Source organism: Laetiporus sulphureus (genome assembly GCF_001632365.1).
Source record: "Laetiporus sulphureus 93-53 unplaced genomic scaffold LAESUscaffold_6, whole genome shotgun sequence".
Lineage (NCBI taxonomy): Eukaryota > Fungi > Basidiomycota > Agaricomycetes > Polyporales > Laetiporaceae > Laetiporus > Laetiporus sulphureus.
The window spans coordinates 759,422-779,598 of record NW_024468515.1 but is presented as its reverse complement, the minus strand read 5'-3'; the positions used below and the strand labels follow the sequence as shown (position 1 = coordinate 779,598).

The 20,177-nt window shown below is 52.9% G+C and overlaps 7 protein-coding genes across 7 annotated transcripts; 5 read left to right on the top strand and 2 right to left on the bottom strand.

The window, feature by feature from the left end:
* Window positions 1-100: 100 nt before the first annotated feature.
* LAESUDRAFT_748017 (uncharacterized protein) lies at window positions 101-2,146 on the bottom strand (the record flags this gene model as incomplete). Its single annotated transcript, XM_040911498.1, is given in 7 exon segments — window positions 101-472; window positions 492-913; window positions 995-1,349; window positions 1,472-1,550; window positions 1,592-1,810; window positions 1,839-1,893; window positions 1,937-2,146. The coding sequence occupies 7 exon segments, from the start codon at window positions 2,133-2,135 to the stop codon at window positions 101-103; spliced, it is 1,701 nt and encodes a 566-aa protein (XP_040767830.1). The 5' UTR covers window positions 2,136-2,146.
* Window positions 2,147-2,685: 539 nt separating this feature from the next.
* Window positions 2,686-3,363, top strand: LAESUDRAFT_722238 (uncharacterized protein). Its single transcript, XM_040908163.1, has 2 exons — window positions 2,686-2,900; window positions 2,980-3,363. The coding sequence occupies exon 2, from the start codon at window positions 3,075-3,077 to the stop codon at window positions 3,282-3,284; it is 210 nt and encodes a 69-aa protein (XP_040767829.1). The 5' UTR covers window positions 2,686-2,900; window positions 2,980-3,074; the 3' UTR covers window positions 3,285-3,363.
* A 2,424-nt stretch (window positions 3,364-5,787) lies between these two features.
* LAESUDRAFT_646002 (uncharacterized protein) lies at window positions 5,788-6,709 on the top strand (the record flags this gene model as incomplete). The annotated part of the gene is made up of 8 exons (XM_040903953.1): window positions 5,788-5,879; window positions 5,939-5,972; window positions 6,009-6,091; window positions 6,176-6,292; window positions 6,359-6,388; window positions 6,448-6,482; window positions 6,540-6,616; window positions 6,671-6,709. The coding sequence occupies 8 exons, from the start codon at window positions 5,788-5,790 to the stop codon at window positions 6,707-6,709; spliced, it is 507 nt and encodes a 168-aa protein (XP_040767828.1).
* Window positions 6,710-7,028: 319 nt separating this feature from the next.
* On the top strand, window positions 7,029-9,726 carry LAESUDRAFT_471938 (uncharacterized protein). Its single transcript, XM_040902601.1, has 7 exons — window positions 7,029-7,703; window positions 7,754-7,780; window positions 7,841-8,952; window positions 9,011-9,073; window positions 9,125-9,199; window positions 9,250-9,455; window positions 9,640-9,726. Coding segments are annotated over exons 1-7 (1,920 nt in total). The 5' UTR covers window positions 7,029-7,268; the 3' UTR covers window positions 9,642-9,726.
* Window positions 9,727-10,800: 1,074 nt separating this feature from the next.
* Window positions 10,801-12,161, top strand: LAESUDRAFT_471873 (uncharacterized protein). Its single transcript, XM_040902600.1, has 5 exons — window positions 10,801-10,835; window positions 10,888-11,195; window positions 11,288-11,372; window positions 11,424-11,566; window positions 11,620-12,161. Exons 3-5 carry the CDS (start codon window positions 11,288-11,290, stop codon window positions 12,043-12,045), a joined length of 654 nt encoding a protein of 217 aa, XP_040767826.1. The 5' UTR covers window positions 10,801-10,835; window positions 10,888-11,195; the 3' UTR covers window positions 12,046-12,161.
* Window positions 12,162-12,174: 13 nt separating this feature from the next.
* On the bottom strand, window positions 12,175-14,660 carry LAESUDRAFT_722235 (uncharacterized protein). Its single transcript, XM_040908162.1, has 6 exons — window positions 14,050-14,660; window positions 12,964-13,992; window positions 12,803-12,902; window positions 12,627-12,744; window positions 12,542-12,575; window positions 12,175-12,474 (listed from the first exon to the last, which is right to left on the bottom strand). Exons 1-6 carry the CDS (start codon window positions 14,503-14,505, stop codon window positions 12,328-12,330), a joined length of 1,884 nt encoding a protein of 627 aa, XP_040767825.1. The 5' UTR covers window positions 14,506-14,660; the 3' UTR covers window positions 12,175-12,327.
* Window positions 14,661-16,643: 1,983 nt separating this feature from the next.
* Window positions 16,644-19,287, top strand: LAESUDRAFT_471830 (uncharacterized protein). The gene is made up of 2 exons (XM_040902599.1): window positions 16,644-17,700; window positions 17,753-19,287. Exons 1-2 carry the CDS (start codon window positions 16,796-16,798, stop codon window positions 19,104-19,106), a joined length of 2,259 nt encoding a protein of 752 aa, XP_040767824.1. The 5' UTR covers window positions 16,644-16,795; the 3' UTR covers window positions 19,107-19,287.
* Window positions 19,288-20,177: the final 890 nt, after the last annotated feature.

Sequence of the window (20,177 nt, the reverse complement as noted above, 5' to 3'; positions counted from 1 at the left end):
CTAATTGCCCCGTAACATCGTCCTCGCAATCTATTTTTATCCTATTGGACTGTATCGCTTTTGCGATCGGCCTGAACGCTTCCTCTTGCAAGACTTCCCTCTATTCCAGTCCTTGAAGCGTGATGCGCTCCAACGCCGTGAGACGTGTACGTTCGCCAAACAGTGCATCTACGAAATCGCCTAGCCACATCCACGTCCGGCCGACTTGGTAATCACAATCCTCTGCCACGCTTGCGTTCAGAACGATGTGTTTCACGCGATAGCGGACCCACTCTGCGCGGGGTCGGTCTTCCGGGTTCTTCACGGGCGGCATGGTGCTTAATATGGGAAAGAGCGTCTCGACGTTAGGACAGTAGCCGAGCGCGATGGAGATGGCGTCGATAAGCAGGAACCGTGAGTTTCGACGACCCAATTCCAGCGTCGTGATATGTGGTCCATACGGCACAGAAGCCTCCGTGCAGAGCGTAGAGAGCTAGAGGCCGTTCAATCACGATGCGCTGGAGAGAGGGGAGCTGCACCGTGAACCACGCCTCGTCCGGATCATCCAGCCCATCGCACGTACGCAGCCGCAAAGTGTGCAACCGCGGAAGGTCGACGAGCATCCGATGGGGCTCTCTTCCCTGTTGTCTTCCGATCATGTCGTTTCCGTACGGGATGAAGAGGTTATTCGTGTTTAATGACAAAACTCGCAGACAGGGCGAATGCCAGACGAACCGAGGAGAGGCGTTGGATGTCGGAGAAGAGGAGATCTCGCCGAATGAGCTGTTCGTCCAATCGACGCGATACAATCGAGAGAAAGACAGATCATTCGGCTTCGAGTCGTCCATCGGCGGACCATTTTGGCGATCCGAGACTTCTGCTGGAGGACGAGAGAGTACTCTGAGGTGCGCCACCCGAGCATCTTTTCGCCGTTCTGGAGGTCGAGGTTGGAGTTAAGGAGCGGCGAGTGAGACGGCATTTGCGACTTTGACCATTCCGCGGAAGTCGAGCACACCAAGGTATTGTCCAGTTTGCTTCTGAGGACCTCGAATTACCTGTTCGTACGAGATTCTCGGATGCATGCCACTCTGAGCATCGAGGAAGAAGACGTTAATCGCACTTGCCGCCGACTGAGCATAGGACGCCGATCCTGTCAACACGCTCGCGATGGCGTTGTAGATGATCGACTCTGGCATCTGCAATTGACTCAACGCAATGCAAGTTGCGCACGTCGGGATTGACCTTGCCGTCTCGAACGACGTACGGGCAAATTGTCCAAGTTTTAAATAAAGAGTAAGTTGTTGTATTGCCTTGAGCTGCGGATCAAGTCGGTACGGCTGTATCGTATACTGAACACGGTTCAAAAGTACCTGTGAAGAAAAACATATGTGAATGAATAAGGAGATTTGGTTACAGCAAGTAGGAATGTACATGTTGCCCGAGAATGATAAATGTTGAATTATTAGACAATGAAGCACAATCTGTCCCTCACTTGATTGACATAATTGCCTGTCCCGATGTTTGACCACCTCGAATATGCGGCTCTAGTTGGCTGCTGAGTATGCAAGATGCTTGAGCTCCAGTATCCCACAAACACCACATGTTCTCAAACCTCTGCTCTGGAGGATGATCCGAATTGTCGTCAAGCGGAGTGACAACGATAGTTGCATGAACGAAAGGCAGATCCCTATCCGCGCCACCGTATTCGTTGATCCAGACAGAAGTGTAGATCGGGCATTTTACCATCGGGAAAGGTCTCTTGTGCGAGAGCACGCAGGCGGCGCCGTCTTTCTTGATTTCGGGTCTGACGATACCGGCTTGCTTGGGTGTTCTACGAAAACGGATTTGTAGGGAGGGACCGAGCCAAGAGTGCTGTCGTCCGGCCGGGACGCCACTTGTACAAGGGTAAACGTACTATGAGTTCACAAGACCACAGTAATGACTTGAAAGCACGCACGTTTCACAAGCGCTTTGCGCCTTTCGGCGGTTGTGTGAGGTTTCTGCTTAGACGCGCTTTCCTGTTTGGCGGTGTCGAGGAGGGTAGTTGCAGACACGTTAGTGATGCCGAGCTTGAGAAGTGCGGCGGTAAGTGCGTCAACGTGTACGACAGCTAGATCCGACGGAGGGACAGGAGGAAGAGACAGAGGGGTGGGCATTTCGTACTGATAGTAACACTCAAGGCGTGAGGGTAAGGTCCTAAGAGACGTTCAGCCACTAACGGATAACGGCCAAACAACGCCAACTACTACTATATATAGTAATAACGCTACGCTCGCCTGCTGTCACGGCTTATTCCAAATAACAGAAAGTTATTTGGCCATTTACACTGAGGAATTGCGCACGCTTACGTAACCTTGACACTGGCAAATTCGCTCCTTTGGGTTTGGCGTGATTTTTCATTACATAACCCTGCGCGGATGTGCTCTCCTTGGACATAGGAGATATCGACTGTCCCCTAGCCCGTCGGGCTCTACTGTCCTCATCTTCACTGTGTAACCACTTCAACGCTGTTCGCTGCCACATATGATGTTCATACAAATCGCTGCGCTTTTTCTCGCGCTTTTGCTGTCCTGCGCATTGCTAGGCGATTTTCTCGGTGGAGGTGAGCATCGTTTTTTGCATCTCCTCTGACGGGTTGTTGACGACGTTGCTGCAGAGGATCTGCTGTCATTGCTTTTGAATGCTTTCGTCACATTTATCCTTGGTGCGATCACTGAGGCTATCGATACTGTCGGTGTGCGTTCGCACTGCTCGACTTTATTCGTTTCAGCCGTCAGCGGTGCTTCCCGTCGGTCAGTCTTTGTATTAACCGAGGAGCTGGAGGCTTTTGTTGTTGTGCTAGGATCTCGTTCGATGCTTGCTCTGCATTATGGTGCTTTATATCGGTGCGAGGTCAAAAGGACCGGTTTCACATCCATTTGGTATGAACAAATTCGATCTGTTGCTGTCGATGTTCCGTTACCTTTTCTCATCGCTCGTCTTCCTTTTCACGCACTTCAGGAGTTAACGCGTATACACAACATCGACGTTGGACGAGGACAACGTTCATTGGATGGGCTGTGTAGTGCGTGGAAAGCTCATTGATGTTCATTGTCATGCCCCCCTACACTTCCGTCTTCGACTTTCCTTGCGATGGGCTTCACCACATTGGTGTGACTTCCGCTGAATCGTCTGTATCTGGATGGCTGCTCGAACGATTCCCTTTAGTTAATCAACCATGCCCTCTTACGATGCCACCAGTTCACCTTGTCGGTGATGGAGCTGCCCCAGGTGGCAACAATTCTTCTGCGATTGCGGGTGTTTGAACCTCTTTTTCGATACCACTCGCACGCACTCACCGGATGACACTGCCATGTCTTGGCATATGGGCGACGCACTCTGTTGCAACGACTGTACTGTGATGATCAAAGAGCCCATTGTCTTCGCCGGCACCCGTGATAGGATGGCAGTCTTATACCATGACGTAATTCAGATTAGCTAGACGTACACACATCCACCTGTGATTCTCACTTACCTATGGCTGCCTCCTGTGTAATGGAACATTTGGACACCCACCTGTTATTTGGAACTGGCACCGACGCGCCAACTCCACCCAAGTGTGCGATAGCAAATGCTGTGAACAGACACGCCGCGATCACGTGGGTCGTGGTCGTGCTGCACTCCGCTGCGATTCGTGCCACTGCAAGCCTCCATGTGGTGGCCATCGCTGATTGAAGTTCCTTATTCTCATTTCTCCAGAACTCTACCGGTTTTTGGCCGCGCAGCCGTGGGTACCTGCCGAACTGCTGATGGCGCCGCTTTCGATTGGGCGGGACGTTCTTCAAAGCTCAACTTCTAAGAGTCTACGCCCAGAGTCGGCATCGGCAGAAGTCCTATTGCACGCCTGAGGACTATGGTGAATGCGAACAGTGCTCTCCAGCGCGAGCGAGCCCTTCGAGCTGCAGATGGTGGTGAGTCGATACGCGGCCGCTTGCCAACCATTGCACGTTAATCCAAGTTGAATCGCCGAAGGCCCTAAGAGAACGAGACCCTTTGGCGGGGAATCAGTGATGGCAAGTGTGGCACATGTTTGCCATCATGCTGTGATGCTGCATCCTTCGATCGAATTCCGGAAGATACAACCGATTCGGCTATCAAGGTCAATCTCCAATCGAACATGCGGCGACGAAACTCTCCTACATAGTTCCCTGATCCATTGCTATGGGTCGCAATGCTGAACAACTCCCAATACGCGAAGGTACATAGACTGAGCTCGGAAATTGAAGGCTTGATGATAGAGATACTCTGTTGGTGATCGATGCAACAACCTCAAGGGAAAGAAAGACTCTATATTTTGATGATGATCTCGTTCAAGTCGTACCATGCGTGTCTGTAAACACCCCTTTGCCATGTGAGCTACGAGGGCGTTAATCAGACGAGTTCCGCACTGGCCCGACCATAGCATCTGTTCTTGCGCAAAGGAGTAAGGCGGCATTAATCCCTCTGTTTTGATGTCATTCTCATTCCGCTGTCTCGGTACTACCCTGCCACTATGTTCTTGAAATATTCAGGAGCGGTTCTGACACTCGCGACATCTTGGCACGACTTGCAGCTGATCTCACATGTCCCTTGAATGCGGATCAGATAGGGCGTTTGCTCATCAAACGGTCGCATGTGGCGGGCGAGCATCCATTGACAACAGGCAACTAGTTATTGTAGCGACAGGGAACAGTGCGTTCCTTCTCGTGCTCGAGCCTTCATCTTTGACTGAATGGGCCCCCCGCGGCTCATCATTCAAATATCTCTAGTTGTCTCATAGTCGGGAAAACCGCAACGCGAATATTTGGTCGTGGGGGTGCAACAGCGCAAGGAGCGCGCTCTGAGTCCTCACGCTCCCGGTCCGCCGCTGACATTCGCATCACTTAAACGGTGCTTTGACAGTGTATCATTCATGCTTGCCATCAGGCCCAGATGCTCCGAGTTATCTTGCGGGCTGATGGACGAGTATAGATGCTACATGACAACGTGACCGGCTGCACTCTTGTATGTCCGCGTGGTTCTCCTCGTCTTGCAACTCTAGGTCTCCGGATCCGGCTAATCAACGCGCTTGGGTCTCTCCCCGAAGGATTGCTACCAGCAGAGAGCAGACGCGTCATGATCCTGGTTGAGCACAGCTCTTTGCTTTGAATGCGCATTTATGCTGGGATCTAGATAGCATAGTGAGAATCGGTAAGCATAGTGGCAGTCATACAAACTGGCAAATGACCTGACCACCATTCATGTGTGTACATGCCATCCGTCAGACGTTGTGAGTCCCAAGCTCATCAAAAACAATGTGCTGTGTGTTTGGGCCAGCCGGGACCTCTCTGCAAAGCCGACGAGGCCTGCACCTCTGTTTCTGAGGTTGTCACCTCGTCATCGCCATGCGCATATGCCGACATACGGGCCAACAATCTGTCATTATTACGGCCATTATCATAGGTTCGGCCACGGAGCCGTCGGCCTGCAAAAGAGAGCAGACGACGGGACACAGCTATCAGCCGAGTGGGAGGCATTCGCGAACGCCACTGCCCGATGTTGCATATGGGCCTCTTGTGAGGCACGTCAAGCGGTTCGGCCGTGTCATCCTCGCCGTTGATGGGTGTCTCAGTCCCATGAGGCTCTACTGTCTGGTCTGATTCCAGGTCGACTTCGTGGAGACCCTAGGGCCATTGTAGGCGCATATAAATATGCTCTGTACAGGGATCTCTCCAGCAGGTCCTGCAACGACTCACTCCAGCCCTTCTCAATCGCTCTTGGAATCCTGAAGCATCCATTCTCGCCCAAGCAATGTTCCCCAAGCTCTCCGTTATTCTGATCTCCGTCGCTCTTGCCCTCGTGCAGGTCAACGCGGAGACGCACACTATTACATTCACGAACAAGTAGATTTCAAGTATAGTATATTTGCTACACTAGTCACTGATGACGAACGCGTGATCAGTTGCGGCACGGGGACGGCTGGTGCATACACGATCGTATATATTGTCCTTCAGACCTGACAGGACGTATAGCCTTACCTGAGGTCCTCGAGCGGTGCGGTTCTGTCGACGGGCGGTGCATACACGTATGATGGTGCTCTGGATGGACTCATCGCGTATGTATGCAGTACATGTTGGTGCCAACACTCACTGAAACGAAATCGTCACAGGTACCTGCAAACCGGTCAGTCACTCTGAAGTGGACAATATTCCTCTATTGCTAATTTGAATTCTTCGGGCGGCTGCGGTGACAACGGCGAATATTGCACACTCGTAGAAGCAAGCCTTGTGAACTGCTACAGCAGCGCCGACATCTCGTTGACTTCTCCATGAGTGACCGATTATCCCAAACGATGTCTCTCAGTCCTGATCTGGGCTTGTAGTCACGAGTTCAACGTTGCCGCCGGATTCGGGTAAGCCTCGATGCTTTCGCGTGGTAACTTCATTCAATGGTTGACGGGAAGAATTACAGCTGCTACAACGGCTGCGATGGCGCGGGTGCAGACTGTGAGTTTCTACCTAGATATCAGCTCTAGGCGAGCGCTTGCTCATTTACCGCGACAGGCACTTCCGCTTCCTGCTCTACGGCATTCACTGAGCCTGACCAGACGGGCAAGCAGGTCGGATGCTCCGCTGACAACGTAGGTTGCGCCCTTTAGACTGCAGTACAGAGCTGTTATCCAATCTGTTTGAAGGTCGATCTCGCAATCACTTTCTGCGACTACATAGGTTGACAAGGCTAGCAAACGTTTTCGCGCCACTGATCACGCGGGTCTTGCTTTTTTCCTCTCTCGCGGAGGTTGCCACATCTAAGTGCTTGCTGTGCGCTCGCTGTAGCGGTTGTACGATTGCAATCGCATTGTACACCATTCGTGCTTGTACAAGTGCAATTGTTGTAGCAATGTCTGGAATGTACCTGAAACTGACTTGGACAAAAGAAACAATTTTGACTTCGGATTGAAGTTGTGCGTTTGCATGAACTGGTAATGGGTCTCTAGCATATTCATCTCAAAGATAATATTACATCCAACGGCTTTCAAAAATGAAGAAATATTGCCAGTTCTCATAAATCCGTACTGACATTCGACCTAAAAACATGCGAAGTCGGACTACGGAAAGAGCGTCGCTTTCCTATGCATACGATGGGTTTCAAGATGAGCAAATTCTGTGACATTCCTTCATCTCTTGCTGATCGTGAATGGATGACTGGAAAATCCGCCGCACTAGTATCATCCTTCCCAATCGATCGATTTGGATCGCGACTAAGGCTTGCGGCGGTCGATCATCGAATTGATGAGGCAGACAGTGAGGCTGCCATCTCCACCGCTGGTGCTGACACTATGCAGGGGACAGTGTCAGCCCTCCGACGAAGTATATCATGGCTATCCAGGTGCCGTTCTAATCTCTCCAGTGAACACCATCACTATCGTCCTGTCAGCATCATCGATGTCGAACTCCAGCAACCCCAAGTCGCTCCACCCTCGGGGCCATGGCTCTGGGACGCCTGTCAAGAAGGCTCCCGTGCGTGGTCCTACGCCTACTCGCCCAGCACCCGCTCTTCCGCGTACTGCTCGTGGCAAGTCGGGCGTTGTTCGCCCTGTACCTCCCGTGGCAACCTTCCCGTCGAGGACCGTCCCAGACCTCCGCCACACACGTCCTTCCGCCACCTATGCTGCCAAGGTGGCTAGGACTGTCACAACTGGGAACATCGCACAGCCAGCCTCGAAGGTCAGCATTCACGAGACTCTCTGGATCTGGCTACTCACATGCACCCACAGAGGCAAGGCCTTATCGCTGCTTCTAAGGTGAACTTGATTTTGCCCGTTTTCGCGATAGCTGAAAGATCATTTATCCTTTACCGCCAGCATGTCCGCACCGCGTCCCTTCCGGTTGCCTCCAAGGCCTCAACGGCAGCGAACAAATCGACCCGTTCTCCTCGTCCAACTTCACTCCCTGAAGTCGGGAAGGAGAACACAGTCCCCTCGTTCGCCAGACCGACTAGGACATCTTCCGCACGCGTTCAGCCTGCAGTGGAACGCGCCCCCGTCAAACTGACTCTTCGTCCTTCCCGTCCCCTCCAGTCCCCAACAAAGTCCACACGCCCGCCTTTCAAACGCGTCAGTAACGATAAGCCACTCCCCGTCACCCCTCCCGCAGCCAGTGCCAGATCCTTCAGCATCAGCCGCTCCGGCGATGATGCTTCAACCTTGAGCATCGGGGAAGAGCCAAAACAGGGTGTGTGCTCTTGTTTGATCCATAGTTCGCATTTTGAGGCAACCGCAGCCACTCCCCACAACAAACAAGTGCCCGATGAAATTATTCCTCCCCCTGTACCTGAGAAGGACGGGGTCCCATTGCACGTCCTTGTCAAGGAGATGCTCGCCGGAAAGGCGACTGCTGCCATCCCATGGCCTCTGTATGAGATGCCCACCACTCCACCGACTACGCCGTCATGCCCAGAGCATCCCGCCGCAGAAACCTCCCTGCCGGCTGCACTGCCGCCCGCGGAAACAATCATCCCAGAAACCATTCCGTCTCCTGTTTCACCGTCTGTCCAGCCGACAGTCCCAGAAACTAACCAGGAGTCCGACGACGAGAAGGCCGACCCTCCGGCCATCGTCATCACCCGTCCTACTTCCGCACCTCTAGAGCAGTTCATTACCCCCGATGGGATCATTCCTATCACCACCGAGCTCTCGAAGAACGACCTCCTCAGCCCAGATTGCGAGCCGAAGGTACTCGCCAGTCGCCGCACCATCGATTTCAAACTGCCTTCCGCCGCGGAGCTGCTGAAGAAGCGCTCTGCAGCCAAGGCGAAGAGACTAGAGACAGCTCAGAGACAACGCCCATCGAAGAAATTCACAGCACAGTTGGACCTCCTCGAAGAAGAATACGAGAATCCCGAAGACACCAGCACCATGCAGACCATTGTGCAGCAGGAAGACAGCACAAGCCCGAGCGCCACGATTCACCATCCGTGCGTTTGTTCCTTTGAATCGTTCCTGTTGCTGGCCTAGAATGCCTTCTTGCGGTAGTGAGCAGGTAATACGTTCATTCTTCGAAGACGATGACGATCTTGCAAAGCCTTCGAATGACGAGTATGTCCACCGTCTGCGTGTGGGCATGTCGCATCTGATTGCAGTTTGCAGTTACGACGGATTACTCCCCGAACTCATCGATGACCTCATTGGCACAGATTCTGAGGAAGAACTGACTGCAATAGAGTACGTCATCTTCCAGCGTTGTGCCGTAATTCCTCTTTTGACGTAAGCAGCGGTCGTTTTGCCACATGCTTGGAGAACCTGGACAATGCCGATATTGATTTCCCCAACCTATCGAGAGCAATTAATACGCGAATCCTGACTGCAGACAGTGAAGACAACTACTGGTCCATTGGCCACAGAGAACTGTTGCACGCTCTCGGCAGCCTCTCAGCATGCGTCCAAGATATCGAAGGCGTCCTCAACGACGACATTACTTGTAGGTTTTCGGCAGGCTGCGCACAAAAAATGAAAGATCTCGTGCCAGAGGTCGAAAATGACCGCGAGATTTCAATCATTCACCGGGAAAAGCTTTCCACGGTATATCACCCTACTGTCCATCAGATGGTTGGTCTAAGCACACAATAAGCATCACACTAACTGATCGCATATTACACTTGCAGGACGCAAATATTGGAGACTATGAACCGGCACTGCAACACCCTTCGCATGACACCCCTGAACATCACGCGAATACTTCATCATGCAATAAAAGACTCGTGCAACCACAATTGCATGAGAATCTTGGGGACTTTGGACAATCGGACGCCCGCAATACTATCGCCGACGACTGGATGGGTATCAACACTGACGCGCCAACACGGGCCAAACGAGACGACTCACGCACGATTCAACGCCCTTATACTTTCAGTATCGGCGATCAGCACATGAAGCACGAACAGCTCGTCGCAACGCCATCAATCACTACACTGAGCCGCAACCTTGGGTTTTGGGATCGGCTATTCCAGCGCCGAACAGACAGCACTCCATCTGTACGACCTCCTTATTAGCACGTTCATTCGATTGAAAAATGACAAACCACGCCAATATTGTGCTCAGGCTTCTATCATATCAAGCTCTCCGAGCATCAAGTCAACAAGGTCTTCTAGGGACTCCGGCGCTTTCGACTACTTACTGGCATTGTTCCGCACCACTCGTTCTTGATGGTCCAGACCTCCACGTTCCTTTGCATATGTATGGCGTTAAGTAATCACGGACTCATATCTTGCATGTTTATGATATTCCTCGTAGTAGACCGTCCGGGCCATTGTGTCGCATGTTCTCTTGGTTTTCGGTATAACAATCAAAGTATCAGTAAATATTGCTGTTCAGCTGCTAATGTTCGCACGTTAGATCTTCTGTACACATATATATGCGCATATACCCATGAATATACGATGATCAACTAGCAGGGCGCCGTCGGCATGGTTTGAAGAGGTTTGAAGGAGAGAAACGGTACCTTCTAAATTTAGAGCGACGCCTGTCCACGTGCCGGAATTCCCCAAATAGCAAGTGCTGTAGTTTGGGGCCACCGCAAAATCGTTTCACACTGACTATAGAATAATGCTGTCACATAATAGTGTCAAGCTAGCCGAGCGCATTATACGGAGGAGAGATATCATTTCCCTTTGCTTCCAAAAATGCGGCTAGTGAGTATCATAATGGTTGGTTTTTGTGATCCGTGACGTAACTGTACGAAATACGAAATCGCGCGTGACGTCACGCGCTTTTTGTCGTCGCCACCGATGCCGAGCATGTCCTGGCTCTCTCGTCGACTTTTCTCCAAGACGTCTTTTCCAGTATGACTGACATGAGGCTTGTGAGCACTATCGAGTCTGTTCCGGGCGTTCAGGTCATTATTATGCAAATAGGCCGAGTCAAGCTCTTCTCAACAACTCTCAGATTCGAGTAATAGCAAGAAGCGTTTAGAAGCCAAGATCCTCGGTGACCATCTTGAACGTGCGGCAAGATGTGCACCTGTTGAAAAGAGACGCGTCATACTCGATTGGCTTCAATATGTGTCGGCTGAAGTATTACTGAATGATGGTGCCATTGAGAGTCAAGATTCGCCGAGCAACTCAGACGAGAGCAAGGTTCCACAACCCGTGTTCGGGAAGCCCATGCCAGGAGGCCTTTCTCTGACTGATCTCAGGAGGCTCATCTCCTTGTCTCCTGTAAGGCATGTGCAGTGATTTATAGAATCATAGCGACCTTTTGCGACCTGGTACCTTGTTGTCCGATGTATACTCATGATAGCTCATTGTATGCTAGATGACATCCGTTATCGAGGCCCAAGTCTCTACGGAACTCAAGAAAACGTTATGTGCCATGCAAGAATACTACTCAGATGAATGTGGTATGTCTCCCCTACGGCCGCCAGCGTCATTGACTAATTTGCAATTTTTAGCTGGGAATGCGGAGGAGCAGCTACGTCTCGCGTATGCGCTCCCAGAACGGATACGAGCGCAGCAAGAAAGAATATTGCAAGAGCGATCTGCTGTCCAAGACGCTCAAGCTCAGATACACCAACTAGTAACCGAAATCAACGAGGTCAGTGGCGTATTCCGGCCGACCGTAAATGAAGGTCTGAGAAGCGCATATAGATTCATCCTCGCCTGCAAGAACAACTAGTGGAAGCCCTGACGACCCTGCCACCGCTTCTAAATGAAACTCGGGCCACACAAGCCGACGTTCTATCCGCGACCATTGAGGCCAGCCTCCTCAAGCTCTCTCTCATCCGCACGCGCGCATACAACGCATTGTATGGCTACATTTCACGGTCAGACCCAGACTGCACGATGAACAATGCACTCCTCGCTGCACATGAGAAACTCTTTGCAAAGCAGCGCGAACAGGAAGAAGAAGAGCGTGCTCTAGACGCACGCATAGCGGAATATGATAACTTAATGCTCCTTGTGGGTGGAGGAGAGGGCGGGTTCGCGCAGATTGTCGAAGATATGGCTCGAGTGAAGAAGGAGACGGAAGAATGTAGGAGGGACCTATGCAGGTTGGGATGGACTGGGGATTAAGCATCCTAACAAAACAGCATTATCACACCATACAGAACGGCCCGTCATCCGTCAAACCTTGCGCCAAAACGCTCGTGCGCAATATTCACGCTCAACAGCGTACTATGTCGGACAGACGGCCCGCAATCGGTCTCATCGTGCACCGCAACGCAAAGCTATATTGTTCGAGAGCCTATGGTGACCTCGAACGACGGGACAACTGGAACGTAGTAGATCATACTATACACAAAAATGCCACTTCTCCAGCAATGTCTACGCAGTCCATCACCCATCTCTCGCATGTCAGCCCGCCGCCTTCGCAGTGCTAGCCCCACCAGTCTTCTTCCTATGGACATTTTGATGCCTCCCGAGCTGGTCCGGCCGAGCGAAGGACTTGTTGCAGCCTGGCTCTGCACACGAATACGGCCTCGCACCGGTGTGTGTGCGCAGCTACCAGCGACAACGGCAACCAATCAGTCGGTCAGCCAATCAGGATGAGAAAGGATCGGATACGCACATGTTTCGAAAGGTTCGATGACTCGGCGAAGGCCCTGTCAGAATCCAGTAGGTAAATACGGTCAACTCAACTAAGAGTTGCTCACCGGTCACAATAGGTGCATTTGAACGGTTTGTGGCCATTGTGGGTGCGCTTGTGGATCGTCAATGCTCCAGTGATGGCAAATGCTTTCCCACAGCCGGGATAGTCACACACGTATGGCTCTATGAAGGGAGACCCGTTGAAAGGGAGCAGAAAGCCAATAGCTTGAATTCGACTTACTTTCCTGTGTGTGACGACGCATGTGCTGTGCCAACGTCGCGGCCTCGGAGAAATTTTGTCGGCAAATCTCGCACTGGAACGGCCTATGTCCAGTATGGCTCTGGCAATTTTCAGCATCAGCAAAAATTCACAGCCATAGATAGACGCCGAAAATATCTCACTTGCAAATGCCGGAGGATTTTCTGCTTACTTGCAAATCCGTGATCATCGTGGCGGGAACAAGTATCCCAATGGCAATCATAATGCGCCCGGCCACCACCGACATGCGTCATTGCGATATGTGCGGTGAGCTCATCACAAGATGGGAAGGTCTGTCCACAACCAGTCCAACGGCAGACATGCGCCGATGACTCAGCGCAGTCATGCTCTGGACGCGGCGTCGGCAGGCCTTGGGCGAACGGTGCCGGAGGCTGCATCGCAGAAAGAGAAGGTGGGTCCGAATGCTGTTTTGTCTGCGGGTGTTGGCTCGGCTGTGTTGCATTCTGCTCTTGCTTCGGCGAACGTATAGGCAGCCCTAAGTGGTCCTCGAGCAGATGGCTCGCGAGGATGCCCAACGCAGTGTCAATCGAATTGCCCGTCGACGGGCCCGGAATCGACTGCGGCGTCGGATAGATCTGGCAATCCGCCCACAGGCAGGAGAGTGCATTCGCCCGCGCCTGTGCCTGCGAGTTCTCATCCGGGACTGGCTGCTGCATCTGCATCATCGTCCCGAGCTCCGAACCGCTGGCAGCCGAGAAGGGTGAAGGCAGGCGGAGGTGCTGGAGGTTGACGTGCCCGACGAGCTCGCCGAGCGAGTTGAACGCCGCGAAGCAGTTCGCCCATTGACATTTGTGCATAAGGGTCTGGGGCCGCGGCGAGTGCGTCGACTCCGGGGTGGGATAGTACTGTGGCATTCGTTCCTGCGCTTGAGATATGACATGAGATATGACAGGGCTAGGCTGTGCGGTGGGCTCGGACGCGGGAGGGAAAACGGGACTTGGTGTGAGCTGTGGGGTCGGTGACGTGGAGTCCACTGAGCTCATGTTACTGTGGCTAGCCTGAGGGTGCCCAGGTTGTGGAGGATCAGTGCAACCACAGAGGAGCGCCGTAAACGACGGGTCCCAAGAGAAGGTATTGTTGGGCTGTATCGTGTCTGTGGAGAAGTTTCTCGGCTCGGATAGGTAACCGTGATAGTCGTTGCAGCATTGAAACTGAGAAGAGAGGGGCATCGGTGAGCTTCCTGCAGGCAGTCGAAGATTAAGGCTCACAAATTCCTCGAGGCCGGTACAATCCGCGCCATTCTGGCACGTCAAATCACAAGGCTCGCACGGTTTATCTAGAGGTGTGTCGTCGTGATGGGCGTCGTTACAGGGGACGACAACACACTGCTCCGTGCACTCGGAGCTCAATTCGGCGGTGCAGGGGAGGCTGGCACAGGCGTCAGCGCACTGCTCGCAGGCGACTGAGATGCTGCCTTCTCCACCGCAGGGGCATCTGCCAGAAATAATTGGTAAAGGTTCGCCATCGTGCATGGCCTCGTCTGTGGTCCTGGTGGTGGTTCTGAGGTCGGAAAAGTGCTGAAGCCTGGAAGGGAAGGAGGCGGTGAAGCGGATCGGAAGATGAGAGTAACGTGCCACGCCAAAATTGCAGGCAGCGGCGACGTCGAGGCGGGCGAAATGAGGGTGGGCGGGAGATAGCGTGCCTGATGAGGCAGGATTGGCCATGGTTGTGTTTTGCAGTAGAGAGTACCCGTCCGGTCGCCCTGCCCGAAGGCTTGCTTACATCAGCATCGGTTTCTTCCACACCCAGCGCGGCCAATCAGAGCCTCGTATTTGCACGTCATACTCGGCGTTGTTCTCCGCAAATTCGCTGCCTACCGCATCGCCCAAGTGCACACACCAGAGGATCAGCGGATTTCCACGACGGCCCGTGTCGTGGAAATCGTCGTCAGCAACGGCACAAGGATATCTGATGAAGAAGCGGCTCTTCATCCTCACGCGCATCACCTGAACGACATGATGCTGCTTCCATGCATCTTACGTTCACTCGGAGGTCAAAACAGTACCTGCACATCTTGAATAGTCAAAGTGTACTCACGGTCGAACGTCTCCGATATATCGGCTCTACCGAGGCGGTCGACATCAACGTCAATTGTCATGTACGGACGTTTCAGCTGCCGATATTTCGCACCTCGGGCGCAGGGAATGTCAACGGCAATCGGAGGCGGACAGAACGATGAGAGGCCTCAGACCCCTCTTATACTGCGCTACGACAGGCAGTTTTGCAAAGAATCGCGAGTTATAGCAAACCAGTACGTTTGGGACACCTTCGAATCTCATGCGAACGTCTGCAGCGGCATTGTTGCTTTTATTAGTCGTGCTTACGCGTGAGCTGTAACTACAAGAGATGGCATGGAGGATGTTTCTCAGCATACGACACATGGTATGTCGCATTTCTCGTCTCGGCAGAGCCACGACCTGGGAATGCTCTGAGACTTTACAGCCCTCAACACGATAACTTATATGCGGACAATATGATGTACTCTGGGATGCTATAGTGGCGAAGGTGCCACATAGATCATAGATGCCGCGCTGAAAGTGGAGCCTCGGGGTTGGTGTCACGATAGCCTATAACAGGCAGAACTGTCCTCTCGTATACGAGCTCCGATAGTACTTCTCGCCTTAGTGGGGTTGATGCGCCTGTGAGGTGCTACATGCATAACTCTTCTGGAAGTCGGCATGCAATGAGGACCGTGCGTTACATGAGTATCCATCAGCGCTAGATGGGTCTCCTGTGGTTTCCCATCCCCTTGAATGCTGGGCAATCCATTTTGTACTTAGATGAGAAGAAAAGTCCACCTACATGGTCTTGAGCTTCAAAGCTTCAAGCTTCGTCGGTCGTTCACCTGGGATTGAGCCTTGCTCTGCGGCGGAATATGTGGAACCACGTGACCGTGTAAGGCGTGCCACAACCGCGCGTCTCCTCGCGTCTTGCCAGCGTTGCTTTCTGCAGTCTTTCCAAGATTTCGCGCCTGCTCACGCTGCTCTGTGGTCGTATCTAGTCTGCTCAAGATCTACCAGCATGAAAACATTATCGGGAGCCCATTCTCGAGCCTTCTTTGCTGCTGCATCTCATATCCCTCGTTCATTTGGGGCCAGTCAAGATATAAATCTCTCCGCCCTGTCTTTTCTCCCCAAGAACAACTCTGATTTTGACGACAATTCATATCGACTATGAACGCCGTTGAGGCTAACACCCCTGCTCCCCCTCGGTACCCTCCTCTGTCTACCAATCGTCGTTCGGTGCTATCTCCTGGTAAAGTTGGAGAAGTATCTGAGAAGTGCTCTTCAAGGCGGTCCATGGTTGGAAGACAGCTCGGATGGGTTGAAATTGTCCCAGGAGAGCGCCGGCCTCGCTCTTCCTAGTCAATCCAACCCCGTCCTGCATGTCCGTCGGCTTGCACCAGGTGCGTCGTCTGCTCTAAAGTTGTCTGGCATGGTGGCTGACGCCATTGCACCGCGTTGTCAGCCGATGGCAAAGGTCCTCCGCGACCCCGTAACGAAGCTATTCGTGACCGGGGACGCGAAGGATGTTCTCAAAGCCCTAGCACCGTACGGGCTCGCACCGGACGCGTTCAACAACGTCCCGACGGTTTCAGCAGTCGCGCTCAGGGTGCTCGGTCCTCTCGGCATCGTCGGGGTCATAGACATCACCTCAATGTGGCCTTGACAAGCTGGCTTTCGTGCGGTACATGCTCCTGTACCGCCCCAAGGACAGTGTCAAGCAGTCGAATCCGGTCCCGGATGTGGTCCCTCCCGTCGCACTCATCCTCATGTTGGCCCAGAAGGTACTCGGCCGGAGATCCAGTTCTCCCTCGCCTGTCGACACTCCTGTTACATTGATCCTCATGTTGGCCAAGAAGGTGGTCGACCAGAAGGCGAAAGCACTCTCACCTGTTGGCCCCTTAGTCAAGCTGGTCATCATGTTGGCCAAGAAGGTGATCGACGCGAAGGTATGTGTGGACGGCTGACTAGTACATCGACGGCTCGCAGTCTGGAGCAACAGGCCCTCCCTGTCAAGCCGGAGATGGTCCAGGAGGAGGTTGAGGTTGGGGTCGTTCCCGAGGAGGGCATCCAGACGAAAGACCAGGGCAAGGCAAGGAGAAGGCGATGGAGGATGTTAAGGTCGACGAGGACAACATCGACGGCATGCCTCTCGAGTTCAAGAAGACATGCAGCCGAATGGAGGAGAAGAAGCCAGAGCTTGGTCCCGTCAAGAAGGATGTCTCACCTGCTGCTGGCGGCCCTCGTACGAGCTACAACTATGAGTCAGTCAACCAGCTGCTCCATAAGCAGGCCACGGCGATCTCGCAAGCCAACCATCTTCAATCCCATTCGGAGTCGTGCAAGTCGGACTCTCGTCCCCCCATCGCCACCGCCAGGAAACCACAGTGCCCTGCAGTCGGGCCTGCCCCAACTGGACCGTCTGGTTCTCATGGTCCAGTCGATTCTGATAGTCGCCACGCTGGTGGCTCTAGTTCCTCTCATCTCGCTAGTCACTCCGCTCGTACTTGTCGTAGTTCAGACCAACCGGCTCCTCGTGCTTCTGGCTTTCTTTGCTACTGGGAATCGCACCGCGCCTGTTAGCGGTCGTCCATTGCGACAAGCCTTGCGGGGTTTGAACACTATGGAAGTGTTCTCCCTTTTCCTCTCTACCATGGGGAAGGTTGATCAGTTCACACCTGCGCAAGACCATGATCAATCGACAAGGATCAACTTCGGCGTAATCAAGTCGATCCCTCCATATACAGATCTAGGGTATGACCATCTTATGAAGGAGAATCCTTTCGATCCAGATTCTATGCTTTTGCTCGGTGAGGCTGTCAAGGATGGTTATATGGCGAATCATGGCCGTCCGCTGTGAGTGATGAATATGACTCCTATCTTTACTTGCTGACGATCTGTGTGTCAGTCTTGGAACCCAATATCAGCATGGATCGGATGATGTCAAGAAGGGCATAATTGCATTCGCCAAAATGAAGTTGCTCAATGAGAACATCGTAGCAATCTATTCAGAGAAAGAGGATTGCAAACTCAAGTCCCTCGACACTCTGCTGACTTCTCAGCAGAAGTTTGCTTGTTTGTCCCAGCGACTTGCGCTCCAGTTCCACTCAATAAACTATATTCTCCCCGAGGAGCGGGAGCAGGTGGAATCGCATATGCGCATCTGCCTGGAGGTCGATGAGAGATCGAAGACGATGAAGTCCACGTCGGGCTCTGAACCTCTCTTGGCTGAGGCCGCAGCAGAGTTAATGCAAGACTTCGATCCTGTCACTGCTCTTGTACCAGTCTTGTCAGGTTTCTCCATCCATGTGGGAGACCGAGGTGACCTTGTAGCCTCAGCTATTCTGCTCCTGCATCGTGATGCCATGGTCAGAAAGGCAATTGAGCATGGGAAGGGGAAAGAGGAGGCCCGCGTCGTCCCTTTATTGGATTACCTCACCGCCCTTTTCCCCACCGCCAGGGAAGACATCCTCAAGGCTCGGCCGTCTGGCGGCAAGGTGCCGACGTCCAAAAAGTTCACATTGAAGGACGATCTCCAGGGTGCTTGCTTCCACTTCAACCACCAGTTCGAGGTACACGACGACGGCGTTGTCAAGCGCGTGTATATGGTTCGATTCCACAGCCGCTCAGCCATGATAATTTGTGGTAACTGTCAGTCGGGCATCGTCGACCTCATGTTTGCATTCTGTGCTTCCAGTCCAAAACTCTCCATCAATAACACCGGCTTGGTCCTGGTCCAGGTCACGCTTGATTCTCGCGACACGCACGAGCCTGACTGGAGCTTGCATGACCTGATGGATCCCGCACGCCTTCAGTTGTTCGACGGAGAGGAGCCAGAGGACCACAAGACACCTGTTCCTATCATTCGCATCGTCTTCGCTTTCGGCGCTAAGACGGCGGCGGTGCACGTCCGACCACAGCCACCTGCTGCAGAGCGTGCAAAAGATGCACGGTTCCGAACGTATGACATCTGGTGCTCTGGAATGAGCAGCAGGACACTGGGACCGGTGAACAATATCAGCAGTTGGGAGGCTCTGTTGGCGCGTGTGGACATTTGGCATTCGATCTATAGTACGAGCAAGGTCGGTCAGGACGGGCGTCAGTTGGTCTCCCCGATGAAGAGCAACTTGAGGAAGCAGCAGATGATGGGAGCAGCAGAAATGCCAGCATTTTTCAGCCAGTGGGTCGAGGATAAAAGAGGCCTTTGCCCCGACAAGCCACCTAAGACAGAGCGAAGCACTAGGTCAAGGCCGCAGAAGTAGCTGCTATGTCGCAATTGTGGGCTGTCCGTATTCTGATGTTTCGCACCGTGTTTCATACGTCTCATGGCTGCATGGACACGGACGACTTGACATTCGGACTAGATCTGGATGGAATGGAATGAAACGGGTCTTTGTATCTGTATCTCAATACGTTGAATAGAATGAATCATACAATGAGGGACCTGTTGATCTGGGCACGGAGCGCAGATGCGAGAGGCCCCGGTGCGACCTGCGCCACCGGCGTGGGAGAGTAGTAGCGCGCGTGTATATAATAGGGCGCGGCTACAATGGGACGGGCCATCGGTTTGGCCCCGTGGAGCCATCTTCTAGAGAGCGGGCGACTCCCGAACTCCTGGCCGTGCAGCAGGCTGGCTGGGAAAGTCAACAGGACCAACATAAAAAGACTATGACGAAAAGATTATATACCAGGGAACAAGTACTTCCGCGCCATGCAGAGTGATGCAAAGGAGCACTACTTGTCCGTGCAAGGTGATGCAACGAGGCGCAACGAGGCGCGATGCAGCAAAGCACAAGGCGCCGACCACTCCCTCGACCTGACCTCATTCTCCTCGAGCAATGTCATAATCTTTGCTTTTCTCCGGGCGCCAGGCACCTTTTCTGTCTCCAAAACGGTCTTCTCTCAGCTAAGGTTGATCAAAGCCAAGTAGTAGATCACATACAACCGATGGATTTCCGCTCGATTACGCATACATTTCGTCCTGGAGTGTCAGATAACCGTGAACGCGCACACTATACAGACAAATATAATCCATACGCCCCGAGCTAGCAGCGATTTCCGCGGGCTTCCGCGTGCCGATTTAGGGAGCGGCATCAACAGTATCATGCATCGTCCGCGCGAGTGCACCTGCATATTAGACATCCACATACTTCCGTGGTCGCCACCGCACGCTACTGCAGAAAACGGCCTTTGAGGCCCGAATGTCTGAGAAGTCATTATGCGCACACGAAACGACAGATACTCCGGGATGATATTAGGTCGTTTTGCGCTGTTATGGCAACAGAACGTCGTATCCACTTCAGCAACATACCGTCGCTGTGGTAGATACAAGG